This window comes from Neltuma alba, unplaced genomic scaffold (assembly GCF_004799145.2).
Source record: "Neltuma alba isolate B1F8T4 unplaced genomic scaffold, ASM479914v2 tig00013084_pilon, whole genome shotgun sequence".
NCBI lineage: Eukaryota > Viridiplantae > Streptophyta > Magnoliopsida > Fabales > Fabaceae > Neltuma > Neltuma alba.
In genome coordinates, this window is record NW_021637412.1 from 42575 (window position 1) to 56204 (window position 13630).

Consider the following 13630-nt stretch of genomic DNA (forward strand, 5'->3'; position numbering starts at 1 on the left):
CCACTTGCCCAACAAAGACACACGAAACTTGTAGCTCAAGTCTTTTCACGCACCAGACTTCAAATTTGTCCTTCCCTCTCCCTCTAAGCATCTTTTTTTTCCCAATTATTTCTTTTTCCTGGGGTTAGCTAAGAACATGAGAGAGCTTAACGAAGAACACGATGAGGGAGGGAGGGAGGGAGAAACAGTAAGAAAGAAAAGAAAAGAAAAGAAAAAGCGAGCATCGATTTGTGATCGGTGACGGAACAAGCGTGCATATACACACACTTCTGGTCTACTAAGGTCTTATATTTAGAAACGGAAGAATATATATACTACTTTTGGTCTTTAACATAAGATCTTATTTGACTTTTATTTTGATCCTAAATATAAGACCCAATCCACTTTGTTTATCATATTTATATATTTTTTTCTAAAATAATCCTTTTAATAATGATAGTTCTAGCCAATACACTTGATTAGTAAGGATATTTAGAAAAAAATAATACTTATTTGTTACAAATAACTAATTTACTTCTTTTTTTAATCTTTTCAAATTAGTCAACTAGTTTTTATAATTAGTATCGGAAAAGTAGTACATAGGAAGGTGGCTGGCTATATATACACTACTTGCATGCGTGGGCTGCTGCCGCTAATTATGCTCTTTTCTTTCCTACGCGTGCACTACTTTTTTTATTCATTATTATGCAAATTTTCTTAACTTCTTCCTCTTTTGAATCTACACGCAACTTCTTTCCTTAGATTTCATAACCATTATATACACTTTTCCTTTTCCCCGAAAAGAGTAAAAAGGGGCAGTATATATGTTATCATGAAGAGAAACACTGGACACGCATGCATGCGATGCGATGTTAGGCGCATAAGAGGAAGCTAAGAGAAGGGATTTTGCAGAAACGAGACAGAAAAGTGAGTGATTCGGTTCCTTAGACAACTGCACCGCCATAGCTTTAATTGGTGGCTCTCAGAATCCTTTTGCTTTGGAGCTGTGTCTAAGAAAGCAGCTACAGATCAGAGACAAGTTGACAATTTTTTCACATTTCTGGGTTGACAGCATTTCTCCTAGTTCCAACATGTTTTTCCGGCGGCATAAAACAGTTTTTTTTTCACTCAACTTAAAAAAAAATTCATTTCTTTTTCCTTTTTTACGCACAGACATCTTCTAATTGGAGAATTCTGCTGCTTAAAAATTAGAAAGGAAGAGCCTTTTACCCTTCAAAGTTCCAAACCATTTAACATCAATTAAAAAGCCATGGGACAACTAACGGGAGTTTGCTCAGAAAGCCGATGTAATTTATGAGGGAGAGCGGGACAGCCTCGCTTTGTATATGTAATTTTATTTTCTGCGTCGGATGACCAATTCTTGCTTTTAGGATGAAAATATACTACCTATTGTCTTTAATATATAAAATCTAATTTATACTTCAGATTAAATTATAAATTAGATGTTATGTTAGCTCAATCCTTAATATAAGATCTCGTTTAATTTTTATCTTGATTCTAAATATAAGATCCCGATTCACTTTATCTCTAATAATGGTAGTTTTAACCAACACATTTGATTAGTAAAGATATTTTAAGAAAGACAACACTTATTTATTACAAATAATTAACTTAACTTATTTTTTTAATCTCTTTAAATTAGCCAACTAGTTTTTATAATTATGACTAAAGTGATAGGTAGTATATATTAATTTTGGATGTGTTGCTTTCTCTTTGACTTCGAATATATATGTATATTTTTTTGGGGTGTAAAACTAACTACTTTTGAAGAATAACCCCGACAATATTTTATGACGGATCTCAAATCTATTATTAACCACATGGTCCGGAACATGTGATGTTATTTTGTTCAATGTAGTCATTGACAAAGTGTCCGAAATTCTTTGACATACTTGATCAAGTGAACAATTTCCACGCCCTTTATTTCTTTTCTTAAACTCTTTCTTTCTCTTTCCGACATGTTAGATTCACCCACTCCTACTTCTATTAAAACTCTAAAGGCGCAACAGTTTTATATGTGGACACGATGAGTAAGAAGTCTACAAGTTTTTAAAGGGAAGACTAGATTTTGAGACCTTATATTGTCAAAAGAATAATGATAATAAATAGAACTCAACATATGATTTGGCAGCTGCAAAGGTTAGAAAAGTGATGTGAGAATTGAAATTACACTACACTGAGCATCTACTATATGCATTCATTGAACACGCAGGGAGTTAATAAAAGGGAGAAGCAAAGCATGGAAGTAACTAAAATGGAGGAAGCTTAGAGATAATGTGCATGATGAGGCAGACGGGATGTGGGGGAGGATGGCTCGCCGTCATCGTCACCGTCACCTCAGAGAAGTGGGCCCACTCTTACCGTTCACTCACCCAGATTCAATGAACTGCACTGTTTCTTTACCCGCGGCCCTCATTACTCCCTTTTTATCCCTTATCTTCTTTTATTCCCATCCTTCTCCCCCGCCAAACCAAATTTAGCAACATTCTTATTCTTATCAGGACATGATAACGTTACTATTAGTATATCACCCAATAAATGTGTACACGGACTGGGGGGGGGGATGATCGATGCTGCATGTTGTGTAGTTGTGGGCAGTGGGGTACCATCCCAAATGGGCGACTTCGGCTGCCCATACATTGATATCTTCATTTAGGCATTTCAACATCATATCATCATCCCTTCATTCCCACAATTCAATCCTTCTCTCTTGTCTCTTTCGTTTCTCTCCCTTTCAATCTTCATTTCTCCCGTCTTCTAAATTCATACCCATCACTTTTTTCCTTGTTATCTTCAATCCTAGCTAGCTCCAATTACACATTCATATGCATTCAACTTCTCATCTCACCTCCGTTTCGATCCCATCTTATTATCATGTTTATAACTATTATCTCAGTCATTTTACATACATCTCTTCGAGCTCGATCACTCTGCCCGACTTTGGCAATTTCAAAGCCAATCAGATTGGACAAGACTGTTTGTTTTGAGTGGGACAAGGTTGGGGTTTTCGTGCATGGCAGAGCTAGCAAATTTGGTATTCACCACTCGCTGAAGCCTTCGCCAGATAATTTGAATGTAGATATGTCCTTAATCATAATGGCAAAAGAGAGTAAATAGATATACATAGAAAGAAATAGGGAAGCGTGGGTCTGGTGATTGAAGATGCGTGGATAATTAATGAGAACGCTGCCCGCCAGGTGGACATTTTCTGGTAAGTTTTGAAAATTTCGGAGAGGAGCAAGCACCAAAGTCAATGTTCAGCCTGAACGTGCCCGCATTGAATCAAATATGAGGACTATTGACTATCAGCCAAAAGAAACATGTAGGTATATTAATTACATGATTTGTCCTCAAGTGGGACCGGTCCATAACTTGAATTGGCATTAATTGAGACCTACGATAGTCGTCTCGATCCATCGCGAGGTGTTTGACCACGAAGACGGTTTTCTCAGGCAAAAGCACCGAGATAGGCAGGGAGATGGAATGACTTCTAATAAAGAGGAACGTACATGGTCAACAAAAGAAGCCACCTGCAGCCACGATGGAAATTCGGTTACGTTTCTTCAACTTTAATTTGTATGCAGTGTTAATCGTAATATATACTACCTCTTATTATTGAAAAAATTAATTAAATTAGTTATTTATAATAAATAAGTATTTTTTTAAAATATCTTTACTAATCAAATATATTAGCTACAACTATCATTATTATAAAAACTACCTTAAAAAAATATATAATTAATAAAATAAATTGAAATTTATTTTAAAATTAAAATAAAAGTCAAACTAATATTAAAGATCTGCCATGCCACTTATGGTAGGATTTGTTCTGACAAATGTTCTCCTTAATTCTTTGCTTTTAATTTTTATTGTGCATTTGGTCAAAATGGTCATGACTGGCAGGCTGGCCATCACATCGGTAACTTTCAGAGCCCTCCTCGTGAGATTTTGGATATCTTACCAAAATCTCATCTTCTCTGCCCCCCAACATCCTGTTATTGAATACCCGTGAGTTGTTTCTGCCCATAAATCAAATCTATACATGTTTTATATAACACTCTACATCACATGATCTCCAACTTCTATCCAAACACATTTCCCCCGCCAAGTTTTGAGATGAAATGCAACACAATATTCAAGATTTATGATTAGGGATGACTTTGTAAAGAGATTTTATGTTTTACATAATGATTATGTCCACCCCCCCCCCCAGTGTCTCAACTCTTGACTATTTGCTGAAGTGGGAGAAAACAAAATGGAAATTACTCGAGGACAATTCGCGGTAGTAGTCAGATACGTACACATTAGAGTAATTTTGGAGAAAACCAAATAACCAAAATGAATAAGAAAGTATTTAGATGGAAACTAAATCATAATTTTAAAAATGATTTTATAGTATATGAAATAAATATGTAGAGGAGTTTATCCCGAAACGCAGTAAAGTGTTTTTAAAAAACACTTTTGACAATAGCCAACTCCTCGGGTCTTCTTCCACACTTGGATTCGCCATTGTTGAGAGTGTTTGAGGATGATGTTTCGCGATATGATCAACGACCGGAGCAAAAGAAATCAATGATAACTGTTTTGCGCACAAAAAATATCGAAGCGAGGGGAAATCTTCTAATATATGGTTGCTTCTAAGCTTCTAAAACTTTTGATATCTTTCATGCATTTACTTGATAAAATGATATAAGACCTTATTTGATTTTTATTTTGATACTAAATATAAGACCCTAATCCGTTTTGCTTCTCATATTTACTCAATTTTTTTCAATATAGTTATGCTAATAATTATAGTTCTAGTCAATATACTTGATTAGTAACGATATTTTAAGAAAGACAGTACCTATTTAGAACAAATAAGTAACTCAACTTACTTCTTTAATTTTTTCAAATTAATTAACTAGCTCTTATAATTAGAAAAGGAGGTAGTAATAAGAAAGCAATGAAGACTTTTTATAATTGGCCCCGAACAAAATAAATATATCTTGAAATTTATTTAAGAATCTCAACCTCTGGTCCTGTAAAGAGTCGAACTTTTCCACGTCACTTCTTCCGTAATATTCCCTAATACGATTATTATTACTAGAAAATTTAAATTTAATACGATGGGCATTAGCCATATGCCAATTACATACAAGCGATACATCTTCATTTAATGTAACTACAATTTACCAATGGTCATGTCTCATTCCGAAACAAGATCTTTTTTGTTTTGGTCAAGAAACAAGATCTGACTTGGACAAAATATGAATTAAATAAAAACAAAAAAGCCATACACATTACTAAATTAAATACAATGTTAATCAAACAAAAAATCAAGATTTTAAACAGTAAAAGTATAACGAATTATTCACTTCGAAATTGTATAACAGCACAGACCAATGCCCACGTCCAGCTTGCCATGTAACAATCACCTGTGAGTGCAATTGCAACACCATATCCATCATGAAAACTGTATTTTTAAATACTGTGATCATTTATTGGGATCGCAGCGAATTAATTTGAATTTTCAAAAATGCATTGAGCTGGGCAGAATCTTCGCTTAGAACAAAATCCCAGTAACTGACGCGACAGCGTAAGGGAAGAGCGAAGCAGTAAAACTCGGGCCGCGGTCAGGTGAAGTTGCACCGTTGCTTTTACTTTTGCATCGATAAATCTCTCTCTTTAATAGAGAAATCAGAGAAGAGGAGAAAAAGACAAAACAAAGTACAGAAGAGATCAGAGATATGAAGTTGAAAAAAGAAGAGCAGAGAAGGGAGGAGGGTTCCTTGCGGGGAGCTTTTAGAGAAGCGTATAGGATAAAGCAAAGAGAAGACAGCAGAAGGGGTGACGAGAGTCCAGAAGGCACTACGCTGGGCATGTTCTCCTCCTCTGCCATACACTTTATCCAAATCGAGAAAGCTTAGACTAAGACAGACTCATCTGATAAGATTTATCATCTCAGACAGAAGCCATCATTCAAGTGCCCAGCTGTGCCTATCATGTTATCTTCACCCAATGCCTCCCCCTGTAACCCGTTGCTTCCTGCTCCCTCCTCAGTCCCAAACTTCAAAGCATCTCTCACCTCTCCACCAAACTGCCCTTTTCCTTTCCCAACCAGAACCCACTTCCCAAAAAACGAACCTGCAAGCCTAAAGGCATTTCGTTGATAATGATACGGACGAGATGTCCCGGTTTCAGTTTGTTTTGTTATTATGATAATCATATTCATTATAATATACTAATAAATATCATAGTAGGAATGATAAACGGGCATGGGGATAACATTTAGTGACGGAAACGAAATTTGGAGCACATTTACTTCCTTCCTCAGAGATCAATGACTCGGTTCTTCAAAAAATGAAGGGAAAAATCTAACCGCTCCTAAGACTGTCTACACTATTTCTGTTCGAAAGTCGAAACTAAAATGCTAATGAACTCAACAGCAACACATCCAAGTTAAACACTTAAACCAGACAAGAAACCAACGAAGGAACAGTAACGTCTAACTTTAATTCACAATGGGCACGGGGTTACTAAGGAGTGAAGGGAAGTACGCGGTTTCAGTATGGCGGCGGCGGTCTTGCAGTCGGAGCCCAGATCACATCGGATGGTAATTGACAGCTATACATAGACATCCCACACGAATCACCAGGCGCGTGACCGCTCTCCCCACCGCCTCCAGATATCGGCGGGGACTGCCCATCTCCGCCGCCGCCCGAGACGGAGTTTCTAACGTCCTCTTCAGCTGGCAACCTGTGGTAAGATGGGTTGTTGAAGGAAGCAGCGACAACGAACACGGTTCCCGCCGCCAACAAACTGCCAGCGACCAATCCTCCAACGATCTGACCCTGTGGACCCGCCAGCGATATCGTAAAGCTGTTGGGGACCGCCGGCAAAGCACCCGACTGCTGGTTGGCCAGAAAGGTGGCGGATATGGATAAGATATCAAAACGGCCGTGAAAAGTAACGGTAGCCCCCGGGGTAGTAGAGGGTTGACGAAGGGTGACGTTAGCGACGGTCCCCGATCCAGTTAACACACAGAGACCAGTGTTCTTGCGGCGACAAAAGCGAGCAATCGCTTCGACGACGTCCGTTCCGCCAGGGACTTCGAGAATGAAGGAACTCATGGTAGGCTCGGGGTCGCGAGTTATGATGACGGGCGGCTTGGGCTTGTTCTTGGAGCCAGGAGGACGGCCTCTGGGGCGCCTCACGACCTCAATGCTGGAGCCATCGGCGGCGGAGGAGGGCTCGCGGGACATGGGCTTCTGAGGGTGGTTAGGGGTGGCGCCGGCGCTGGCGCTGCGATTATCATCTTCCTCGGAGGTTTGAGATTCGCGAGAGAGCTGGAAGGGGTGGTGGGGAAAGGGATGGTGGTGAAGCTTCGAGAACATACTGGGAGGATCGGCCTTGGCCTGTTGCTCCACATATTCACCTTTCATGGCTTTTGGTGGCTTCCGAAATCTCTCTCAAATTTCTATGCAGGGGGTATCCAATCCCAAGAGGAATGATTGGGAGTGGGGGGATTTGGATAGAAATGAGGGAAATATGAATAATATTAGGAAAGGGACGAGAGAGTGTAGAGAGAGAGACAGGGATGAGGATGAAAGGGGAAGGGGGGAGAGAGGAGAGAAGAGATTTTATAGGATTTGTTTAATAGAGGGAGGGGGGAGGAGGAGACGGAAAAAAAAGAGGGGGGTGGTGGTGCTTCACCCAAAAAAAAAAAGGGGGGGGTGGTGGGTGACCTTGGCAACAAAGTAAAGACTAGTGGCGCCGCTGGTTGGGGGAGGGTGGGGCCCATGGGGTATGAGAAGTAGATACGTTGGAATGAGACGGGAGTCAGAAAAATAAATAAATAAATAACAGGCGGAATTGGAGATTGGAGGGAGGGAGGGAGGGAGGGGTGTGAGTGGGGTTGGAAGGTTGTAGTAAGCAAGTAGCGAAAAACAGAAAATGACAAGGACAAGTTGATGTTGTTGTTTTGGGCAATGGGGGATGCCCTTTTCCTATTCTCTTTCTCCATCCCACTCCTCTAGATGCATTCAAAACCTTTCGGTCACTTTTTTTACTCTTCCCTCGCTCGCTCCCATTTCTTTCTTTCTTCACAGTTCAGATGATCCACTCCGATCCTTCTCGTTTAGTTCCAAGTCCCTTCCTAACACTCCTCCTTTAAATGCTTCTAGCTTGTTTGGAGTCGCATTTAAAATTATCTTTTTTTTAAATTAAAATAAAATTCATTTTACATACTTATCTTATATTTTATAAATTATGATTAAAAAAATTACTTATATAAATGGTGTCATCAATTCCCAAACTTCAATAAAAATTATTATACCATCACATCCATTTGGAGGTCTATGTGAACGGACTTTAAGGAGAAAACAAGAGTGTTAGAATTGAAATTTTCCAACAAGTGCCTTATTATGTTCAAACTTATGTTCTCCTCGTAAAATTGCTTGCCATCGCAACCCGTAACTTCTTGATAAAAATTAAGTGTCCAGTAATTGGGAATCAATCCAAGTGGGAGGGACAACCACGAGTCAAATATATATAAAAGTAAGGAAAAGTTATTTTGCAAGTACCTATAATTTTTATCACTTTTTAATTTGGTGTCTGTGTGTGTTTTTTTTTTAATTGAACACCGTCATTTCACTCCGTTGTTAGTTTTTATAACTTTACCTTGTTGCTATTGTTAACCCTTATGTAAAATCTAATTATATTAATAGAATAAAATTGCAGTGTTTAATTAGAAGAAATAAAAATACAGGTGCTAAATTAAAAATTAAGCAAAACTATAAGAACCAGTAAAATGGTTTTTTCCGAAAGTAATTCCTAGTTCAGGATGAGTTGTGTGAGAAAACCTTCCTTCCAGGTGTCAAGTTCTAAAGTAACTCCCTTCTTTTTTTCTTTTTTTTCAAGTTCTCTTAAAAATAAGGTTGGGATTCTAACAAAATGTTATGCTCTCAAAGAGGTCTATTTGGCATGATTTACAAGTAATTTTTTAATTATAATTTATAGAACACAAAATAATTATGTAAAAATAATTTTATCTCAATTTATAGTTAATTCCAAATGTAGTCTTATTATGTTTTACATATAATTTCAAACACAAGTCATCGCGCTTAAATAAAATAAAAGCCAATCCTTCCCGTGGAACCAATAAAAGTAGCTGTCTATATACTTTTCTGGTCCTAAATATAAAACCCTTACATTTAGGACCGGAGGAGTATATTATTACTTGCAGAATGCAAGGTAAATGTCACATGCCATAAACTTACAAGTCCTGTTTGATACGAAGTATTAAAAATTAAGGATAGAAATTAGAATTATAATTGAAAAAAATCATTAAAATAGTATTTTACATGAGTAACAAGTTATTACATGGGATTAGAAATCATAGAGGTGAGATTAAGGAATATCACTTTCCCTTATGGTATTCTCTAATCCTACATATATAGATTTGGCTAATCCCACATGACAACCAGTCTCTTATATTAAATATTTTAATAAATCTTCTCAATCTCAATCCCAATCTATATCTCTAATTTTTAATGTTTCTTAGCAGACCACATATTAATCTTTTATGTGCATTATTGCATACAAGTTTGTGAAACAGGATATACTGCTCAGGAACGAATGTAGGGGGTAGGCCAAATCGAAAGCTAAGGCATCCATTTCGACGCTACTTGAAATCACGGAAGAAACATTTCATGAACCGAAACGGGCTTCCGCATGTCATTTGGAAATCATAACTTTTTACTTTTTTTTTTTTTTTTACCTGAATAACTTTTTACTAGTTTAGATTATATATAAATATGTAAATTTTTTAATAATGAAACTACATATATATGAAGAGGTTTCAAAACTAGACACACACCTCGATAATTCAATCTTTTTTTAAAAGAAAAACACATGCCTTTATATCCTTATTGTAAAGCAAAGTTTTAAATTCCTATGCAATCCTAGATATGGAATACAAATATTTAAATTTTTAGCCACGTGGCTATTAATTTTAACTAGAAACTTTTTTCCTGTCCATGCGAAGCATAGGGTGGTGTGTAACTATGTATAATTATATTTAAAATAAATAAAGTATCTTTATAAGATGTATTATATATTTGATTCAATTATGATATGTTATTCTATTTGTATTCTTTGGCACTTCTTATTGAAACAATTAGGATTTTTTTTATTTAAAATCCATACTTTTCTATGTATTTTTAAAAAGATAAGGTTTCTTTTATAAAATAAAAAAATAAAAAAATAAGGCATATATATATATATGTGGATTGGATTCATGACCCCTCTTATTCCAAGAAATTCACATTTCTCCCCACCCCAAAATATTCTTCATTTGCTTTGTGTTTTTAAAAATATAAATTTTAATATAAAATAAAAGAATAAAAACGAGGTATATATATATATATATGGAGAGAGAGCATATACACATACAAAATTGGGTTACTCAGACCATAAAAAATATTAGATTTGTATAAAGTTAAATGGACTGAATTATTATTAATAACCTACTATAATTATATGAGAAACTGATACATGAGACAAAGAGACACATGAAGCTAAAATAAATTTAGATAACAAACAAAGTATGAAAAAAAAAAGCCGACCTATTTAAGTATTAACGAGTATTATGAGATTTTATAAGTATATTAGATAGATAGATAAATGGCAAAATTAAAAGTCGCACGTTTTTTTTAATACTCCTCCGGTCCTTATTATAAGACCCAATTTGATTTTTTATTTGGTCCTAATTATAAGACCCCAATATATTTTATCTCTTATATTTATGCATTTTTTTCCAAGATAATCCTTCTAATAATGATAGTTTTAGTCAATATACTTAATTAGCAAGGATATTTTAGAAATGACAACACTTATTTATTATAAATAACTAATTTAACTTACTTCTTTAATCTCCTCAAATAAGTCAATTAGGTCTTATAATTAGGATCGGAGGAGTATGTTATTAACGAATGTCAAATGCCACTCCTTAAAAGTCCTAAAGTTAATTTACTTTACTTTATCATTAGAATTTGAGAGCGCACAGCATAAGATTAATACAAGCAAGCGTTTAGAGGCGGCGTCATCTGTGGCAGCAGGAGCAGCTTGCACCAGAGATGTTATGCCTGAATGTGCAGATGAAGACATTAACTGAAAGTGTGCGAGGCACGCAAGTGCGAGAACCGATATTGCACTGCCCAGCTTTATTTTTATTCAATTCATAACTATAACCCTCTTTTTTTTTTTTTGGTTCTTTATAACGCTTATTCTTATCCATGCACATCTTTGACAGGGGCATCATTGGAACAAAAACTCTTTTTTTTTTTTTGGCTAGATGCGAGGGAGTAATTAGTTCAAATTTGGCCTAATTATTTCATGGGAAATCATTATTATTATTATTTAATTTAACTCGGAGGAAAATCATCATCACGTGTCTACAGAAGACCGAGTTTTCTGATTAACCCCATCAAAATTATTAAAAACACTGGCAGGGTATGACCAATTAGAGCACACCACGTGGCTTTGCTTCCCCTCTTTTGCTATGAAGAGTGGGGACTTGAGGACTTCAGTGACTAAAAAAGTGTTTGGATAAAAACCAAATAATGATTTTAAAAATGTTTTTATAGTTTAAAAAGTAAACATGTAGAGGAGTTTATCTCATTTTACGAAAAAATACTTTTAAGAAACACTTTTGGGTTGCCAAGCACCCCCTAAATATTCTTTTTGGGGGGTTGATGGTAAAAAGACAGACATTGGATTAGCGTTGATATCTTGCCGTGCTTGGAATAAAGATATCGTTAGGTCTAACTAAATACGCCAACAACCATGTTTATTCCTAATAATAATAAAAGTGAGAAAGAATGGAATCAAGCTTGTTTTTGGCGTAGGGACTCTTTCTATATAGACTCTCAACTCTACTACCTTTCAAACAAAATATCATGACTTTAGCATACTTTTCATGACATAAAATTTTAATATGATTAAAACTTCATAAAACAATAAATTAATTTTTTTTTTTTGCCAACACTAAATCAAAACATTTAAAGATAGCTTCATCATTTAAAATTACTCACTGTATATTTCTTTCTCAGCATTCGCTTTCAAGGGATTTTTTTTGAGTTTCTAGATAATATCGACTATTGAGATAAATTAAGAATATATTAAAAACGGTCCCAAAATTGAGTGAAAAGAAAGCCGGAAAGGGCCATGGTGGGCACTGGGCAGATGCCAAAAAAGGCAGCAATGGTGGGAGTGGGACACATGTTGTCACCGCACATAATTTTGGAAAGTCTACGGACCAACGCATATAAATTATTCATAGACGAATTTAATTTTTTTTATTTAGATTTTAACTTACTATTTAACTAATTCGAATAAATTAATAAAACTAAATAAATTATTTAATTCTAACAAATATAATATGATCCTTTGAAAATATTCCCATGCAACAATTTATAAGTTAAACAAATTATTTTTTTTCAACAAGAGATATCATCTTATTCATGAATTTTCCAATCTAAGCTGTTAATTAACAGTGTTGTTATTAGTTTTCCAATACATGAAATTAACAGAAACATTTTGATTTCAAATTGGTCTTTTCATGACATTATATACATCACCTATTAAATTCAATTCTCTCCTATATAAAATTTCTTATGTCAACATAAATCCAGACATTTAGCATAAGGACATGTAGATTGGCAAAATTTGAGAAGACAGACAAATGAGAAGGGAGGGGCAAAGAAACGACAGAAACGGATTGTGAAGACGGTGGAGCTATGCTATTTATGGCAAATGTGCTTTCTTTGAGCAAACCCAGCTTGGAAAGCAGACAAAACAAAGTTACTGTGTATGACGACTGACTATATATGCTTAATGCCTCCTTTTTCTTTTGTATTTATAATTCAGTTCCCACTTGGAAACCTCAATTCCTCTGTCCCTACCATCCTTCCTCCATCTAATCTTCCCACCAACTCTCATATTCTGTATATGGTATATCACTCTGCTTTCATTTTTTCCTTTGTTTTGCCTGCAAGTATATACTCTTCTCGTCTGCATGCCTTTACTTTATCATTCAATGAATCAATCTCTCCTGTAATAAATTATTCAAAATGTGTAAAGAGTTCTTTATCGTCAACGACTCAATTTACTATTTCACTCACACCAAATCTTACTACCATGATTTCTTTTACTTTCTTTTTGAAAAAAAAAATAATGAAAAGGGCTTTGCATATAAATAAAAATTCTGGAGTTCACAATTTTATAAAAGCAAGGAAAAGTGCGCGCGCGCGTGTGTGAGTCAGCATGATTTGTGTCTTTGGGTTAGTTAAATGCTGTGATTGTTTATCATTTATATACCGTTATCTATGCCTTATCTTAAAGCACAAAAGCTCTGCTGGACTTTCCTTCACAGGAAACAAAAGAAAAGTCACTGAAAGTATTCGCCTTATGCACTTTTGCCTAATTTGGACGTGAAATTTTTTTATCTCACGCAAGGTAGATTCTTTCGTGGAAAGAGATTTCCTGGTTGGGATTTGAATTTGTATTTTCCGAGGCGCTTCTAGTTTCCGTCTGTTAAAACTTTGTTAGAATAATTATGTCGTCTAAAGATTTGCGCTAATTGCAGGTT

General features: G+C 35.6%; 1 protein-coding gene across 1 annotated transcript; it reads right to left on the minus strand.

Annotated features, from left to right (window-relative positions):
- Nucleotides 1-5637: 5637 nt before the first annotated feature.
- LOC114734272 (AT-hook motif nuclear-localized protein 17) lies at nucleotides 5638-7592 on the minus strand. Its single transcript, XM_028921863.1, has one exon. The coding sequence runs from the start codon at nucleotides 7422-7424 to the stop codon at nucleotides 6546-6548; it is 879 nt and encodes a 292-aa protein (XP_028777696.1). The 5' UTR covers nucleotides 7425-7592; the 3' UTR covers nucleotides 5638-6545.
- Nucleotides 7593-13630: the final 6038 nt, after the last annotated feature.

Excerpts from the sequence above, each read along its gene's own strand:
- LOC114734272 (XM_028921863.1), bottom strand. The coding sequence starts at position 7,424 with ATGAAAGGTGAATATGTGGAGCAACAGGCCAAGGCCGATCCTCCCAGT.